This window comes from Spermophilus citellus (assembly GCF_964194105.1).
Source record: "Spermophilus citellus genome assembly, chromosome: 8".
NCBI classification, from domain to species: Eukaryota; Metazoa; Chordata; class Mammalia; order Rodentia; family Sciuridae; genus Spermophilus; species Spermophilus citellus.
Genome location: NC_138189.1, coordinates 43,535,588 through 43,554,476, shown reverse-complemented (window position 1 = coordinate 43,554,476; position 18,889 = coordinate 43,535,588). Strand labels below are relative to the sequence as shown.

The 18,889-nt window shown below is 39.0% G+C and overlaps 2 protein-coding genes across 3 annotated transcripts in view; one reads left to right on the top strand and one right to left on the bottom strand.

The window, feature by feature from the left end:
* Positions 1 to 18,889, bottom strand: part of PAICS (phosphoribosylaminoimidazole carboxylase and phosphoribosylaminoimidazolesuccinocarboxamide synthase) — an 87,830-nt gene that overhangs the window by 10,018 nt on the left and 58,923 nt on the right. Inside the window, exons 7-9 of one of the 2 annotated variants that reach the window (XM_081304113.1) lie at positions 11,490 to 11,617; positions 6,290 to 6,356; positions 1,067 to 1,264 (exon numbers count right to left, since the gene is read on the bottom strand). In XM_081304113.1, coding sequence (XP_081160239.1) covers positions 1,067 to 1,264; positions 6,290 to 6,356; positions 11,490 to 11,617 — 393 coding nt within the window. Of the gene's footprint in view, positions 1 to 1,066; positions 1,265 to 6,289; positions 6,357 to 6,533; positions 6,657 to 11,489; positions 11,618 to 18,889 lie in introns of those variants that run through there. The other variant, XM_081304114.1, reaches the window with a different exon arrangement.
* The window catches only part of PPAT (phosphoribosyl pyrophosphate amidotransferase), a 45,302-nt gene continuing 33,148 nt past the window's right edge, over positions 6,736 to 18,889 (top strand). Inside the window, exon 1 of the mRNA XM_081304112.1 lies at positions 6,736 to 7,283. Within this exon, the coding sequence (XP_081160238.1) occupies positions 7,156 to 7,283 (128 nt within the window). The 5' untranslated portion in view covers positions 6,736 to 7,155. The remainder of the gene's footprint in view (positions 7,284 to 18,889) is intronic.

Below are 18,889 nucleotides of genomic sequence, written 5' to 3'. Positions count from 1 at the left end.
ATATAATGACATAATGAATTTATGGTTAACTACTCTGTGAATTTGTGGAAGGCAGGTACATCTGTCCTGAAAACAAATGTATTAAACCCTAAATGTGGTTTTAGAAAAGATTAGTGCTTACTGGAAGACAAAAGAAATGAAAGAGTAACTAGGAATATTTTGTGTAAGGAAGGAAAGATACTAAATTATAAGATTAGAACTGCAGGAAACAAAGAACAAAGCTCTATGGTTATAGATATGGAATCCAAGGCTTCAAAGATTGAGTGATCCAAGGAAATGAGGCCTCTTACACTATAGGGAAAAAGCCTAAATCTTTTAATAGCAGAGATTTCAAACACTACAGATCAACCAGTAGCTGACTGAATCACTGAAGAAAAAAATTATTCTATTCCCCTTCCTTCCCTCCAAATTGTCTCTATATGACATTTGGATGTTAATTTAGTCTTTTGATTTAATTTTTCTATCATAAATAGAGTTTTCCTTCAATTTTTAAGTAGTAGGGAACTCTAGAGATCTTTGATCAAGTCCAATTCCCTTTCTTGGGAAATGACACAGTAAAAGGTAGTTGCTATCTTCAAATACTTTTGGACTTTAAAATAAATGGAAGAGGGATTTGAAATTCTGTATTGTTTTCAACAGGCAGAGAAAAGAACAATCTATAAAATTTCAGGGAGGAACAGTTCATTAATTAGAGCTGCTAATACAAAGGTGGTCTTCTTTCACGGTTAAGACTGAAGATGGCCTAGCAGAAAGAAATTGCAGAGGGACAGTGTACTTGACAAAGACTGTAGCAAAATGTCAAGGTGTAGTCACCCCCAAACAATAGGTTGTTAATTCAAACAATGCCATCTCCCCAATAGAGATCAATGTGATTGGAGGGGGGGGAGGGTGCGGCAGGGGAGCAATTTACCTCCTTCTTGTAAAAACTAAAAACTCAGCTGGTAACATGTTGTAGACCTAAATAATGTAATTTCCCCATGAAACGAATCAAAATAAGAAAGAAATAAAAAAGAGAGAAAGGAGAAAGGAGAGAGGGAAAGACAGAAAGAGAAGGGGAGGCACTTACCTGCTTCTTGTAACAACTGAAAAATACAACTGGTAATTTTATTGGAGATTGCAGCTTTTCCTTCCAGATGATTCTTTCTGGCTGCATTTCCTGCTGTAATCTGGTCCTTGGACTGCAGAAGAACTTTTCCTGGACTATCTAACAATTCATACACTTCTTTTGTTTTACCCTCATAGAGTTTCTTACCAATGTTCAGTACTGTAAACACAGAAAAGGACTCTATCAGATTTTAGTGAGAAATTTCCTGAATATTCAATATTAAAACATCTAGAATGACCAATCAGTGAATTAAGGAAGAACCTTAATAAAAATTAAGACATCTGCATAGAATCTTTTTTTTTTTTAGTTGTAGATGGACACAATACATTATTTATTTTTGTGTGGTGCTAAGGATCAAACCTCACACATGTCAAGCAAGAGCTCTACCATTGAGCCCCAGAGCATCGAATCGAATTTTATATTCAAGTTATTTTGTCATGTATCATCATGTAACCAAAAGCTGGTCTTTGTCTCCAATGCCAATCCAATAATGAGGACACCGTTTTGAGAAAAAGAAAAAAGGTTTATTGCTTTGCTAGCAAAAGAGAAACAAAGGCTGTGATCTTGCCCATTCCAGGAACAGGGGGCTTTTAAAAGTGATTCAGAGAAAATGAGATTAGGCAGGAGAGATCAGGAAGAAGTTTAGGGAAAAGAAAATCAGAGAGAAGCTTAAGGAAAAGAAGATTGAGAAAAAGAAAAAAAAAGTGTAAGTTTCAAAGCTACAAGGGATATATCAAAGTGTCAAGTGAATCCCTGTTACAATCACATAATTTTATGAAGAAGGCTAATTATTTAATCAATTATAGAGATTAGAAACTGTGACAAAAATGTCACCCATGTTAGGATATGCAGAGCTAGACAAAATTCTAGGTTTCCTGATACCAAATCCTATATTCTATCCACTAGCAATCTATGCCTCTCACAGGTAAACTGAAACAGAATTAAAATTAAGCTACTTTAAATTAATATAACTAGGGCTGGGGATGTGGCTCAAGAAGTAGCGCGCTTGCCTGGCATGCGTGTGGCCCGGGTTCGATCCTCAGCACCACAAACAAACAAAGATGTTGTGTCCGCCAAAAACTAAATAAATATTAAAATAAAAAGCATTTGTTTAAAAAATATATAACTAGTACATTTTATACACAGAATACATTATTTAAATTAGCTTGCAGGGGAAAAAAATGCTGTATTTTTCTTGACTTTTTCTTTCCGTGGCAGGCAAAATATTAAAGTTCAACCAGTAGGTTTCTTGATTTCAAGTTAATATGCAAGAGGCTCCTTCATTTGCGTTTAAGTTAGCTCATTTGTAAGCATCCTTTCTTTTTTAGTACTGAAGAATGAACTCAGGGGCAATTAACCACTGAGCCACATCCCCAGCCCTTTTTGTTATTTTATTTAGAGACAGGTTCTCACTGAGTTGCTTAGGGCCTAGCTAAAATGTTGAGGCTTTGAACTTGCCTTGCAAATCTCCTGCTTCAGCCTCCTGAGCTGCTGGGATTACAGGCTTGTGCCACTTCTGCCTTCTTTGCACTAAGCAAGGAGCTAAGCAACTCAGTGAGACCCTGTCCCTAAATAAATACAAAATAGGGCTGGGGATGTGGCTCAGTGGTCAAGTGCCCCTTGAGTCCAATCCCTGGTACCCCCCCCCAAAATAAATAAATATATATTTTTTAGATGAAGATCTAAGATAATAGAAGTTTAAGGACTTAAAATTTCCAAAGGCGAAATCAATCCTCATGGTCTCCGAACTCTAGCCCAAGTTTTAGCATTTTCCGAGTGTATCCATGGGTAGGTACTGTAGATGTATCAGAAAATGAGACCTAGAAACTGCTCTCAAGGGACTCGTCTGAGCAAACCTGATACTAAATGTCATAATAAGTATAATGTAATAAATACAGACTATAGGATCACATGTTCATAGCTGTGACAACTAAACTAGTCTAGACATCAAAGAAGTCTAGAATAAAGTGAAAATTAGGCTTGAGATCTGAAAAATGATTAAGATTTAGCCAAAAGAAAGTAAGGTATAATTAGCTGTGGTAAGAATCAAAAGGTGATAAAGGAGTGCATGGAACTTCAGAATGGCTTAAGCCCTGGAGCTCTAGTTGTACACTGCCGGGGGAGGGGGGCATGGGGAAGTAGCTAAGGAATAAAAAAGAACAGCAGCAAATAAGGTAGAAGAGTTGGAAAGGGGCTGCATCACCAACTAGTAGGGGTAATGACTTAACAAAATACTGTCAGGAAAGAAAATCAAAATTTTCTTTTAGGGCACCTTTTAGGGCAACATGGACCCTGGAGACCACTGTTGGACTGGGTTTGAGGCACATCAACATGGAAGCCCATCAGTCAAGCACATTGCACACATGCCCCCACAAAGTAAGCTGACCTTTGAAGTAGGCCAAACAGCAGTTTCCTGAAACATTAATAACCTCTGTTGACCTTCTATAGAATGAACCCACTGCCTACCCAAAGACTAAGGCTGCACCCAATTCTTTTCTTATGAGGCAATTTATTTGGCAGTACCAATCATAATTCTGGATTAACAAGTAATGTAATTATAAACCTTCTTGTGCTACTTTGAAAAAACTCAAAATCCAATTCAAGGCTATTGAAATTTGTGTTTCTGGCTGCAGATTGCAATCCTAATTAGCTCCAAGAAACATTTTTTCTTTGTTCTCAGCCAAGCTAAATTTTATTCTTGATAGACACTGATGGCAATTCAGGGGCACCTAATTCAGAGGAATAATTTCTGCCTTCCTAATGTAATATCCAGACATGTTAACAAGGTTTAAAAAGCCCTTCAGGGTATAGCTCTAGCTTGCTATTCAAAACTCATTTCTCCATTCCCTTCCTAGAACCCCAACTTTCTTAATTTTTATGACTCTCACAAACCTTTTGACAATTTCTCTCCTAGGCCTGATACTAGACTCACAGATGAGACATTTTGCTACTCATACTTTAAGCTTTTTAAACCATGTTTATTGAATTTAGAGTTTATCCTAAGAACAACTAGGCTTTTAAGCACTTAAGTATAAGGATAGACCTGTATTTGAATCCAGTTTAGGATGGTACTGCAGCAACACAGACAAGTAATGTCCTGGTCTACGGAAAGAGCAATGGGCAAAGACTGAAAATATTTAAAAAACTGAGGAACAACTTATTCAGTAGGGAGGATAAATGAGAGGCAAGAGTCAAGAATGTGGCAAGATTAACTATAGGATAAATATGTCCACTTTAGGCTTTGAATACAGCCCTTGCTGCTCTGCCACTACAACTTATTTTTAAAATTCACGTGTTTCTCTCTCCCAGATCCTCTCTAATCTTGCCCCTCCCTAATCTTCCCCATCACAGAGTTATTTGTCTTTGAGTACACACCCACCATAGGATTGTTAAGTAATCAGACTTTTGGGATAGGTACCAGAAGATCTCAGAAATTACTATCTCCCAAATTAACAAGTGAATCACAACTCTGACAGGTAACACAGGGAATGTAACCTTTGAGTCACCTCTTTAAAAGCCCTCCCGGTTCCTGCTGATGGTCAGAATCACAGCCTTTGGGAAAGGAGTCCCCTGTGTTTCTCCTTTGCTAGCTAAGCAATAAACTCTCTTTTTCCTTTTTCTCAAAATTGTGTCCTCATCATTGGATTGGCATCAGGGAAAAGGACACAGCTTTTGGCAACACTACAAGTGTGAAAATGACTTACCAGAAATTCACAGATGAATTCAGAAGAGACTGATGAGAACTGAGAAAGGTTCACAGAATTGAAATTTAAGTTTTGCAAAGCATAGACTAATGAGAATTAAGAATATTCTAGGACTGTGCTGTCCAATAGGTAGCCACTAGCCAATGTGGCTGTGAATATGCTCCATATTCAATATGAAAAAAGGCAACATTTCTCAATATGGCTACTAGAAAACAAATTTATAAGGCTGGGCATAGCGCCTGTAATCCCAGCAGCTCTAGAGGCTGAGACAGGAGGATTCAAGTTCGAAGTCGGTAAGAAACTCAGCCAGACCCTGTCTCCAAATAAAAAATATAAGGGGCTGGGGATGTGGCCCAGTGGATAAGCCCCTTGGGTTCGAAGCCCATAGCAAAAAAAAAAGAGGGAGAGAGTAAATAAATCACACTTGGTTTTCATATTTTTATTAGCTAACACTGCTCTATGAAAAAGTGTGAGCAAAATGTGTTTAACAAGAAATAAACTTTGGAGAGGTAACCTGAATGGAACATAGATTCACAATGGAACAAAATCAAAGGACTTCAGTAGAAAAGAACTCAATATATAAGTTTGGATGAAAAGAACTTCTGACTAGTTTTTTTCCCCTTTTCTTCTTCTTGTTGGTGCATTATAATTGTATACAATAACTGGATTCCTTGTTACGTATGCATACATGCACACAATAGAACAGTATATTTGGTCAATTTCCCCCAGTACCAACTGTATTTAACGGCTCTAGGGATACCAACTGTAAACATTTTTAAGGAGAAGGACCTTTTAGAAACTGTAAAGGCAAGTTTGAGAAAAATTAACATGTCAGTGGAATGCAATTTGCTTCAGTATAAACTTCTAAACCGGTGTGTGGATCAAATCACTCAGGGACAAAATAATTATGTAACTGCAAATTTTGACAAACGCAAAGTGAAGCAAGGAAAACTTTTTCGCCTATGGGCTTTGGAAATTTCTAAAGCTATCAAGTCATCAAAGAATACTTTTTTGAGTAATACTATCAAACGACTCAAAACTTAAACAAATTTTTCAGGTTAAATTATTAACCTTACGAAAAGAAGGGGATTAACCAATGGGGAAAGGCAAGCCTTTGGTTTGAAGAGTCTACGCTATATTTTCACGTGGTTGTTTTGCAACATCTATTGATGACTTTTTCAAGGCAATCTTTGACCATTTCTCGTCCTAGGAACCCTCTTACTCTACTCTGCTCCTCTTCCTCCATCAGAGAAGCAGTTTTGTGAATTTAGGAGAGTTCGGAGAGGCCCGGAGTGCTTCAAGTCCAACGAAGGTCTCGCAGCGCCTGGGCCACGTGTGAGCTCACCCACGGGCCTACGTGCACCGCTGCAGGGAGGCCGAGCAATGCAAAGAGCTCACTGGAAACCGGCCGCGGAGCCCGCACCACGGCCAGAAGGCGGGGAGATCGTTGAGTAAGGGGAATAGGTCTCCTGTTACTCACTTTCAGCTGTCGCCATTATTCTGAACGGACTGGAAGCAGCGACCACGCTAGGAAAAGCGGCTGAAATCTGGAAAAGAAGAGCGGCAAGAGAGATTCGCAGGGCCGGGGAAGGAAGTTCCGCCCACAGACACGCCCCCTGGAGGGGCAGCGTAGCCGCGCGCCGCTCAAATCGAGTTTGCCTACACGGACCCAAATCGGAGCGTCGCTACAACTGGGGAGAAGCTTCGACTCCCAGAGCGCTTACGAGAGGTTTCCTGCCGCGCAGGCGCAGCGACGGCACCCCGCCTCCAAGCCGCCCCGTACACTGTTCCTATAGAGAAGAAAAGTGGCGCGCACTGGCGGCCCCTCCCCACGCTGCAGAGCTCGTAGACTGGGGCCCCCTTCTTGCCAGAGGGAGCGGTTCATAGGTTGGAGCGTACCAAGTCGTGATGGGGGAAAGCCGGGAAAAGGACATGTAAAGTTTACATGTTCTCAGAGATAAATGACTCCAACCCCGTTACTTTCATCATTCCCGATGTGGATGCTGGAAAATAACGGAGATAGCCACGTGCAGATGAAATAGGTTCTGGTACATAGCCAGAGGAAGACTGGCTCCACCCCCATAAAATCCGCGACTCCTCCCCTCGGCCGCGGAACCTCTTCTGCCGCTCTCCCTCATTGGTGGGCCATGGGGGACGGGACCTGGTGGTGATGAGATGGTCACGCCCACTAAGCACGCGCCGCCGCAGTAGCCTAGGTCTAGCCGCGGGGAAGGAAGCGGCTGTCTATAGCGCCAGCCTCTGAGGCTCTAGGGCCGTGCAGGCAGCTGTTTGGTCCTAGTACCTCGGCTGCGGCGGCGAGCTCCTCCACGTGCTTTCGGCAGCGACATGGAGCTGGAGGAATTGGGGATTCGCGAGGAATGCGGCGTGTTCGGGTGCATAGCTTCTGGAGAGTGGCCCACGCAGCTAGATGTGCCACATGTGATCACTCTGGGACTCGTGGGGCTGCAACACCGGTGAGCAACTGGGTGAGGGGTAGGAGTGGGGGTGGCGAGACAAGTGCTTTTACATCTCTGTGAGCCGCTTCCCGCGTTCAGGATTGGCTCTCCGTTGAGCTCCCAAGAACTAGAAGGACAGCACTCTTTCCTGGACCAGTACCTGCCAGTGGCATCCAACAGGTTGTGGGGGAGGGGAGTCACCCTGCCTCCAGGGACTTTAGCCTGTCCTGGCCACCTTTCCAGGCCCTATTGCCCTTTAGGGACCCTCCCCTCCCCCTGGGTCTGTGCACATCTGCTGAGTCTGGCTAGTTTGTAAGGCTCGGGTTTGCTTGGACTAGCCAGGTCGGGGCTCATGCCCAAGTGCGTGCAAGTTCTGACCCAGGAGCTACACTTGTTATGGGCATGTGTGGAGTGGCGACTAGTCCAGGTCCTACAACACTTTCAGATTTTCGCGCCGGACTTACAACCGCACAAGCTTTTGTTTGCAAGGCCAGAGTTATTGGGCAGATTGTGAGTTTGAAACTAGTTATAGCTATAGGAACTAGAATCTTAGAGTCCAGACCCAGGGAAACAACTAGTTGGTGTTCAAAAGGAACAACGGTCGTAGAATTCATATGAATTAGCAGGAAATATACCAATCTCAGGAAATCGATTCATTGATACACTTTTAAATATTGAATGAAAACGTTGGTAGTAAGATGGCAGAAATCAACTCTTCTTTAAGAGAGAGTAGTATTTGTATGCCAAGATACACACTGATTTGGAAAAATTGGGAGATCACTTCGAGGTATAAATAAATAAATATACCTTTGCTTCCATTCTTACTACCTGACCTAATATACCTAATGGGAAATTATATGATTTGGTTGGAGTAAGAAATGAAGATTTAGGCTTGACATTATCACTGAAGTTTTCATAAGGCAACATAATAGCGACAACTTCTAGAACAGTTAAGGAACTGGGCTGTAAACCCTTATCAGCAATATGGGTGAGGCATGTATAAATGCATTCCAAATGATTAGCTTTCCCTCACCAAATAAAATTATAAGTAGTCTTTTTGCTTTTTTTGGAGTCCCAAATACTTGAATTTGATTTGACATTTTGTGTACAATTTGTTTGTTTAGTAGCTCTCAGAATTTGGGATGAATCAAAAAGAATCTTTTTAATATGAATAACTCTAATCTTGGGTAATTGTGAGTTGACCATAATGATTTCCCATTTAAAATGAAATTTGTTTCAGGGCATCCCCCAGTGACTCAGGAGGCTGAGGCAAGAGGATCAGGAGTTCAAACCCAGCCTCAGCAATTTATTGACACCCTATGCAACTTATTGAGGCCCTTTGTCAAAATAAGCACAGAAAGGACTGGGGGTGTTGCTCAGTGGTTAAGTGCTCCTGGCTGGATCCCTAATACCACCCACCACCCCACCCCCGTGCGTGTGCAAAAAAAAAAAAAAGAAAAAAAATTTGTTGAGAATTAGATATATAATCCAAGGAGAAATTAAAATCTGATTACATGGCTCTGAGGAACATTGGTTTATCACAGTCTTAGAAGTTATTTTAAATATATTCTTAGGCGGGTGGCAATGGATCTGGTGATCTTACAGTTATCTAGTGATCTATGGGAAATAGATGAACTGACCTTAATTTGTTTTTTCTTAGCTATGCTTACTTTTCAGCCAGAATGGCTCAGAAAGTTCTTTTCATCCCCGTTTTTGCCTCCTCTTTAAAAATGTGCCAGAAAGAAAAGGGGTAATTTGTTTTTGTGCTGTTGGGGGTCCACCCACTGTTTTAAAATTGGGTACAATTCGAGTCCTAGTTACATGTACTTGTTTACTACAGTTGCTTTTTTGTACTATCATTGCTTTTTTGTGAAAAAAAATATGCTATTAGATAATCCAAATAAGAGCAATAAAGATAGAATGATGTGGTAGTATAGAAGTATTAAATGGATTCCAGGAGAGAGATCATGAATTGAAATCAAATTCCATGCATATATAAGTTTGTTGGGATGAACTCAACTTCCATGTAATAACTATAAAGCTCTAATAAAATTTTTTTAATATTTATTTTTCAGTTTTTGGTGGACACAACATCTTTATTTTATTTTATGTGGTGCTGAGGATCGAACCCAGCGCCCCGCGCGTGTCAGGCGAGCGCGCTACCGCTTGAGCCACATCCCCAGCCCCTCTAATAAAATTTAAAAATAAATAAATAAATAAATAAGTGGGCCAGGCGTGGTAGCACACCCCTGTAATCCCAGCAGCTCTGGAGAATGAGACTGGAGGATCATGTTCAAAGCCAGCCTCAGCAAAAGTGATGTGCTAAGCAACTCAGTGAGACCCTGTCTCTAAATTAAAAAATACAAATTAGGGCTGGGGATATGGCTTAGTGGTTGAGTGCTCCTCAGTTCAATCCCCAGTACCCCCAAAAAAAAAAAAATCTATTAAGCTGGTCCTTTGACTAAATAAGACTTCATTAGGAGACTGTAGTGCCGAAAATTGATCTTGTGGTTTTTTTAGTTTCTTTTCAACAACAGTGGCAAGAAACTCAGTAGTTTGTGAGGAACTAATGTAATGGAAAATGGTTAGGTTTTCCTTTTGTAAATGCCAAGAGTGGGGTTGGTTCAGACTTTAGGAGATCCAATTTTAATTGGAAAATCAATGAAACTTTCTTATGTCTAGAAGATATAATAATTGTTGCTCTAAAACAATAGGCAAGGATCAGAAAAAAATAAAGAAATTTTGCAATGGAGGATACTGGGGGTTGAACTGGGGTCTCATACCTGCTAAGCACACACTCTCACTTACCTGTGCACCCCCAACCCCAAGAACTAATGTATTTGTATGGTATTAAGCCTAAAATCCTAGATATCTGTGTCGTAGCTTAATATATAGTGGAATTGGTTGTATATACTGTACGTTGACAATTGGTTGGGTTGGTTTTTTCCCTTTTGGATGAAGTAATTTATATCTTTTATACATTATTTCCTTAACACATGGAATCTTTTTTTTTTTTTTTTTTTCTTGGTACCGGGGATTATACTCAGGGGCACTCAACCACTTAGCTACATCCCCAGCCTTTTTTGTATTTTATTTAGAGACATGGTCTCACTGAGTTGCTTAGTGCATCACTTTTGCTGAGGCTGGCTTTGAACTTGCAATCCTCCTCTGGAGGCTCTCAGACTCCAGAGCTGCTTCATATAAAAACAAGTAGAGCATCAGTTACTTTACTAAACAATCATGAATTGGACATACAATTCAGATGGGTTTGCCCAGGATTACTTGTTTTTAGTAGTACTTCTGGCTATTTGCAGCTTTATTTCATAGCTCTGCTTTTCTGTCAAGGAGAATGTTAAAAATGTTAACTAATTGTCCTCTTAGCTGTAAGTTGCATGTGGGTATGTGCAGATGTGTTCATATCAGATTTATGTAATCACCAAATGCTGTTTTGGTACTGAAAACATCAGTTTGCAGGCTTCTGAACAAACCAGACCTGCCTTGTAGATGAAACATTTTCATCTTTAAACTACAGTCACATTTTATGGAGAACAGAATGGCCTGGACATATCTGAAGATTCCATTAAATGAATTATCCCATTAACCAGCTGGTTATCCTTTCTTTAATGCTATGGTTTAGATGTGATTTATTCCCCAGGGATTCATGTTTTGGAAGCGTGGTCCTCTTTGTGGCAGTTATAAAATAGTGGAAACCTTTAAGATGGAACCTAGAGGAAGGTGGTTAGATCATGGGGGCATTGTCCTGGGAGTGGATTAATCCTGGTCTCACAGAGTGAGTTCTTTCCAGAGTGGATTGTTACTAAAAAGTAAGCCTGGGGCTGGGGATATGGCTCAGTAGCAGAGTGCTTGCCTAGCATGCATGAGGCCCTGGGTTTGATTCCCTAGTACCACACACACAAATGAGCCTATCATCTGAATTACTTTTTGGTATTCTCTCATCATGTAGTCTCTTGGTCTCAGGAGGATGAACTTTCTTGGACTTTCAACCTCCCAAACTATGAGATAAATGAACTTCTTTTATTTATATAGTACTTAGCTTCAGATATTTTGTTAAAGCAATAGAAAACTAACTAATGAACTTGAACTTGGTTAGCTAAGAAGTGAGCATGCCCTTTCCTTCAGTCAATTATCAAGTCCCTAGGTTTAGAATTGAATTCAGCAACTGGTAAACATTTTCATACTCTTCTAAAAAATTATGAAATTTACCTGATAAAGTTGAGTTTCCTGTCTGAAGAAACATTCTGTAGAATATTTTGGTTCTGTTATTATGCTTTGAGGAAACTGGTTTGTACTAATCCCAGGAGCAGTTTTCTTAAGAGATGTAGATACTGGTTCTGCAAAGAAGAGTATATAACATTATCACTAGAAAGGTACTCATGAAAAAGATGCACTCAGATAAATCTCTATGGAATTGGTTCCCAGTTATCTTCATTTAGTGTGTTAGAGAACACAGGAGGAGGATGTCAGACAACTTGCTTTTGGATTTCAATTAAGGCTGGAGATATATTCCCTTATTTTGATTTTTATCTTTTAGTGAAAATGACCATGTATCTAATATTCCTATAGGGTTTTACTTTTGTACCCTGTTATTTATATTCTGTATCCAAGTCAAGTGATTTTTGATGTGAAGAAGTGACTTATTTTAAAACTGTCCTTGCTAATTATAGGCAAAACAGGTGGTAGGGGCTAAGTGATCTTACGCTAATATATGTAACATGCTTAGAACAGTACCAGGATATATGTATGCCCTGTCTTTGATTTTTCAAAGAATTTAATTCAGTGATTCTCTATTTAAGATCATAAATGTTTTTTTCTTCTATTTATAACTATTTTATTTTAGAACTTTGTTTTTTGCATTAGTCTGAAGCAGAATTTATGCTTCTTCCCCATCTCCAAAGTCCCACAGGACACTGCTTTGTCACTGGTCAAGATTGCAAAGAGCCATAACATAGAACCTGAAATCCAGTTTCAGGTTTACCAGTAACATGGTTAATCTTGGGCAAGTCTCGGGATTTCTGCGTCTGTTTTCTTGCCACAGTCTTGGCTGGGCACTGAATCACAAGCCACCACACACCTTGTAGATTCAAACAGCAATTCTTTATTCCCGAACTCACACCAGCCTCTACACATGTTCTGGGGAAATCCCAGTTCTGCCGCACAATTCACGTCCCAAATACTTTCTCAATTCCATGAGAACTCAACGGGAACTCAGGCAGCAGGATACGCCCTATTCCCAGCAGCAATAACCTTAAACCTGGAACTTCCCTAAACCCAGATTGTCTTAAACCGGGAACGCCTTAAACCCAAATTATACTTCCTAAAACCTGGATCCACCCTCGTCCTTGAGCAGGGTCACCTTTCTCAAACACACATGCAATGTCACAGCGAATTTCCAAGGCAAGTCCATTTAACATGGGGTACGCTGGCAAGGAAATTTCGATGCGTCATTCCTATTTGGCAATGGCCCTCAGCATTTTCTCATCTACTAGGTTAGAAAAAGTCCATGATGAAATTCAGTTGGTTCAGAATGGTGCTTTTATGCAGTTAAACCCTTAGCAATTTCCCTTTTCCCTAGCATTTCCACTGGTAGGCATGAAGAGGTAGCAAAGGTGGGGCAATTAATCTGACTTGTATTTATATCCAGAAATGGAAATGAAACTTTTAGCTTATCTGAGATGAAAAAGTTTATAAGAGGAGGAAAGTCAGGGAGGCAGAGTTCCTGTTGTTCTCTAATATAATCATGCATCTTTTTAACTCTTGTAGTCTGAGAAGTGTGTCATGAAGCTATTTTGTTATAGTTCACAACCTAGCATATACTTACACAAACCTATGTGGTACATGTCAACTCAAGTGTGGCCTCTTGAAGATGCAGCCAGGAGACTTGGGAAATGTGAAATGTATGAGGCTATGGGTAGCATAACATAGAAAACTGTTTTAAAGTAAAATTTTTTATAAGTAAGAGTACACTCTTAATAAAGTATAATAAGTATAAAATAAAATATAAAAATAAAGTATAGTACATAAGTATCATGGTTGCTTATTATCCATTATTGTGTACTGTATGTAATTGTCTATGTAATGCTTTCATAGAACTGCCAGTGCAGACTTGTTTACACCAGCCTTAACCTTATCACAAACACTGAGTGATGCTTTGCTTTATGACATTATCATGGTTATAGCATAACCTCTAGGTGATAGGTGTGCTTAGCTTCATCACAGTCTTCTGGGATCGCTATGGTATATGTCATCCATCATTGATAAAATGTTATACAACACATGACTCTACTCAATATATTTTTTTGAGCTCCTACTGTGTACATACAAGGCACTATGGTAGATAACTGGGAACACTGTATTACACAGGCAGATGTGGTTCCTGCCCTCACAAGAGAGGCAGTGTAGCCCATTGGTTCAAGAGTACAGACTTCTATAGACTTCTCTTTCCTCATGGTAAATCAATATATTTGTTGTGATAGAGACTAAATGTGTTAATATATGTAATGTGCATGCCCTATGATTTGTACCCCACTTCTGGGTATGTACTCAACAGAAAAGCATGCTTTTTTTTTTTTTTATTCATAATGGCCCCAATTTGAAACAACTGGCATGTCCCAACAGTGGAATGGATTTTTAAAAAGTGGTCGGATGTACATTCCTACAATGGAATGTTCTAAAGCAATAAAAAAGAACTTTTATTACAAGTAAATTTATAGCTCTTATAAATAATGTTGGATGAAAGAAATTTGCCATTTAAAAGTTGCTAATAAAAAATGAGTACCTACGGTATGAATCCTGAACCAATCCATAGAGACAGAAGTCAGAATAGTGATAATCTTCCTTTCCTGGGGATGTGGAGGAGTTAATGACTGGGAGGCTTTTAGGGTCCTCTGTTTTTATTTGGGTGATGATTACATGGGTGCATTCACAACGTAAAAATGTGTTTGATTCTTCAATTATTGTATTTGCTCAAATAAAAAATGAACCTACAAAACACTAAAACTCTATTATCCTAGAGATCCAGATCTGTTGTGTTGAGTGGTCAGAGAGAGACTAGAATGGAGGTTTTTTTCTGATCCTCAGGCTGTGTATTCTTGACACATTCAGCCATCTGTATCCATGACTTCTGCATCCATGGATTCAACTAGCTGAAGATTGGAAATATCTTTTAAAAATTGCATCTGTTCTGAACATATACCTCCTTTTTTTTCTTGTCATTATTCCCAAAACAATATAGTGTAACAGTTGTTTACATACAATTTGCATTGTATTGGGCGTTATAAGTAATCTAGAGATGATTTAAAGTATACCAGAGATGTGTGTAGTTTAGATGCAAATACTATCTTTTTTATATAAGGGACTTGAGCATCTGCATATTTTGGTGTCCATTTGTGGGGGCCCTGGAACCAGTCCCCCTGGAGATACCGAGGGCAAACCATACAGCAGTTTTCTTTAATATGGTATACTGCCTTTTCTGATATCTGATGGATCAGTATGGAATCAGCGCACATTCAGTTGACTTCAGAGTTTGGCTTATTTCCAGATGTACTAAAACATTATGCCCATTATTACCTACCTTTGGGATAAATGAAAATTTAAAGCTTATTAATTTGTGGACACTTTTTTCTCCTTTAAAGAACCATATCTGACAATAGTCACTATAAAGAATAATTTAAAGACTCATGATTATTGTATAGTTATTTAACTCTGGGCAAGTTTCCATTTATTTTTAATCTTAATGACCTATGGAAAAAATCATTTCTCAGCATTCTGTGCTCTCACAGTTCATAAGCAATATATTTTGTCTAATTTATCAAGGTCAGGACTAAATATCTTTTGTTATCAGGAAAAAGCAACCAAAGTTTTTCACAATGTAGAAAAACTTGTCATTTCTCAGGCTTTTACCATCTTTGTGTGCTTTTCTCTTGATGCTCAAAGTTCTTTGGCTTTTTGTCTGACCTTCAAATAATTCTTAAAACAAATTTAAAAAAACACAGGAAAAGAACCATTACATGATAACTTTTGATCTACGTTAGTTTTAAAGTATTCAAATATACCAAAGTGAGAACATTTAAGCAATTGGACAAAAGAGTTGAAAAATTAGGAATATTTTGGTACAAGGTTTAGAAAAAACTTGAAACTCAAATCAGATATGTGTTTTCTAATAATTTTATGGTTATTTGAACATATGGTAGTATTAGGATTTTATTTTTAAGAGTTTTTTTTTTCCCTTGCTAAGTTAAAATGCAAATAGGAAAGTTTAAAGATTTTCTTTTTGTTTTAAAGTTAATTCTTAGGTTACCATATTTTCATCTGGCAATTCCAAGAATTGGTCTTCTTAGAAAGCAGTCAGCTTCTTCATTAAAAATCTCATTTGTCTTTGAGAGTTGCCATTTTTCTTTTGTAAAACTCTACATTTTCTCTTTTTGTTGCTGTACTGGGGATTGAACCCAGGAGCGCCATCACTGACCTACATCCCCAGGCTGCTGCCTCCCCCCAACCCTTTTACACCCCTTTTTATTTTATTTTGAGAAAGATCTTGCTAAGTTGCCCAGGTTGGCCTTGAACTTGCTAGCCTCCTGCCTTAGCCTCCCAAGTTATTGGAGTTATAGGCACGTGCCATTTCTCCTGGCACTGTACTCCTATTTAAAATTTCTATATTTTCCAGGACACTATTTTCAGTCTGTGTCTATTCCACACTGCATTAGTCTTCTGACAATTTCCTCAAATATTTCTTTGTTTCTTGTGTTGCCTTCAAACATTTGTTTTTGTTTGTTTGCCTACCATGAATGTTCTGACCCACTTTTAGACCAGTGTTACCCAGCCTCTGTGTCACTCACTGTTATGAACTAATGATTTTTAGCATATTTTAAAGGAATGTGATTGATTTCATGTGAACCAACATGATTTGTCTTTATCCAGACTTATAGATAATTCTTGTATTTGAGTATCATTCATTTGAAACACCTGGATTGCCATAAAATACCAAGAATTATAATAATTGTTTCAATGTAAGGGTCAATTTTTTTTTCACGTGTCCATATTTAAATAATCTGTTCTAAAACTCATAATATACAGACTGCTCCTGGTATCAGCTGCTTTCAATATATAGGTGGTTTTCATTATTTTTTTTTATGAACGTTAGTTGCTCATTTCTTTTAGTAAGCAGTAGGATGGGCGAGTATGATGGTACAGTAAGCCCTACAGCTCAAGAAGCTGGGGCTGGGGATGTGGCTTAGTGGTGGAGTGCTCCTGAGTTCAGATCCCGGTATCAAATAAATAAATAAATAAAAAGTTATAGCCTTGAGGCCAAGAGCATTTGCTTTCTCTGGCGCGCGCTCTCTCTCTCTCTCTCAATTAGGTATATATTACAGAATGCATTTTGATTCATTGTACACAATTGCAGCACAACTTTATATTTCTATGGCTGTACACCATATGTGTAGTCACACATGTACCTAGAGTGATGATGTCCATCTCATTCCACCATCTTTCCTACCCCTGAGCATTTGTTCTCTTAAACCAAAGTTCAGATGTGGGAAATACCTCCTTCAAAAATCTTGCAAATATTTTGTATTTTAAACTTCACAGAGCAGTCTGTTGTACTTGGGAGTACAGTAACACTTGCAGACCCAATTTGGTGACGTCTTTCGTTGACTTTTTAATGCTTGATAAAGAACTTTTGTATCTGTTCTCATTTGATCCTCATCGTAGCTAAGAATATCCCTCATTGAAGTTTAGGTGAAGATTTAGTGGTTTTAGACATTTTTATGTTGACATTCCAGAAGAGTTTAACTAGGCCAATTAAGACAACTAAATAGGGCATAATATTTTAAAGGAACTGGTGGTGCTTTAGCCCAGTAAACATACTTCTGGTGTACTGGATGAATGAATGGATAAGCAAAATGGTACGTCCATACAGTGGAATAGCATTTAGCCTTAAAAGAAGGAAATTCTTATTTATATTACAACTTGGATTAATCTTTTTTTTTTTTTTTAAGAGAGAGAGAGAGAGGAGAGAGAGAGAGAGAGAATTTTTTTTTTTAATATTTATTTTTTAGTTCTCGGCGGACACAACATCTTTGTTGGTATGTGGTGCCGAGGATCGAACCCGGGCCGCACGCATGCCAGGCGAGCGCGCCACCGCTTGAGCCACATCCCCAGCCCAACTTGGATTAATCTTGAAGACACTGTACTAAGTGAAATAAACCAGATAAAAACATTAATTATATAATTCTATATATGAGGTACCTAGAGTATGAAATATTAAAATAAAAAGGCCGAATGTGGTGGCACACGCCTGTAATACCAGTGGCACAGGAGGCTGAGGCAGGAGGATTCTGAGTTCAAAGGCAGTCTCAGCAACTTAGCAAGGCCCCAAGCAACTCAGTGAGACCCTGTTTCTAAGTGAAGTATAAAAGGGGGCTGTGGGTATGGTTTAATCCCTTGTACCACACACACACAAAAAAAAAACCAGAAAGTAGAATAATGGTTTCCACAAGGTAGGGAAAGTGGGGAATGATAGTTTTTCTTTAATGGATACAGAAAATTCTGTTGGAGATGATGAAAAAGTTCTGGTGATGAAGAGTGGAGATATTTGCATGATGATGTGAATGTACTCAGTCTACTAAACTGTACACTTGTGGGTGGAAAACTGGTAGTTTTATGTGTATTTTACCACAGTGGAGAAAAAGCACTTGTACTACATAACAGTATCATAATAGCCAAAATGTGGAAAGAACCCAAAAGTCCATCAATTAATGAATGAAAAATATATATGTCCATAAAGTAGAATATTATTATTCAGCCATGGAAAGGAATGAAATACTGATGCATGCTACTGCATGGATGAGACTTGGAAACATAGTAAATTTAAAAAGCCAGACACAATAGGTCATTTGTTATATTTTGCATATGATGTAACCCCCAAAAGCTCCTGTTAATGCAGGAATATTCAGTGGTGAAGTGATTGGATTATGAGAGCTGATCAGTTCATCCTAGTTTGAATGGACTAATTGGGTGGTAACTCTAGGCAGGTGGGTTATTGGGGGTGGAGGGGGTGCCCTGGAAGGGTTCATCTTCCCTGCAGGTACTTCTTTCTCTGCTTGCTGGCCATCATGGTGTTCTTCTCACCTTGGGGTTAGAGCAATGCAGTCAGCCCACCATGGACTAAACCTCTGAAACCATAAGCCAAAGTAAACTACTCCTCTAAATTATTCTTGTTGGGTATTTTTGTCACAATGATGCAAAGCTGACTAACATCATTTATATGAATTTCCCGGACAGGGCAAATCCATAGAGACAGAAAGTAGATGAGTGGTTGCCAGGGGCTGTAGAGGAATGGTTGAGCACTTAAATGTCTTCTAGTGGATATGGGTTTCATTTTGGGCTCATCAGAAATTAAGTAGTGGTGATCATGACTCTGAATACACTTAAAACAAAAATTATTACTTTAATAGGGTGGATTCGATTGTATGTAATTTACTCAAAAAAGCATAGTAGTAGGGGTTTGAGAATAGAATAGGGAGGTAAAATGAAGGAGGCCTGTTGAGAGCCACAGCAAACTTCCAGCTGGCAGTTGATGATTGGCTCACAGCGGCCCCAGCAAA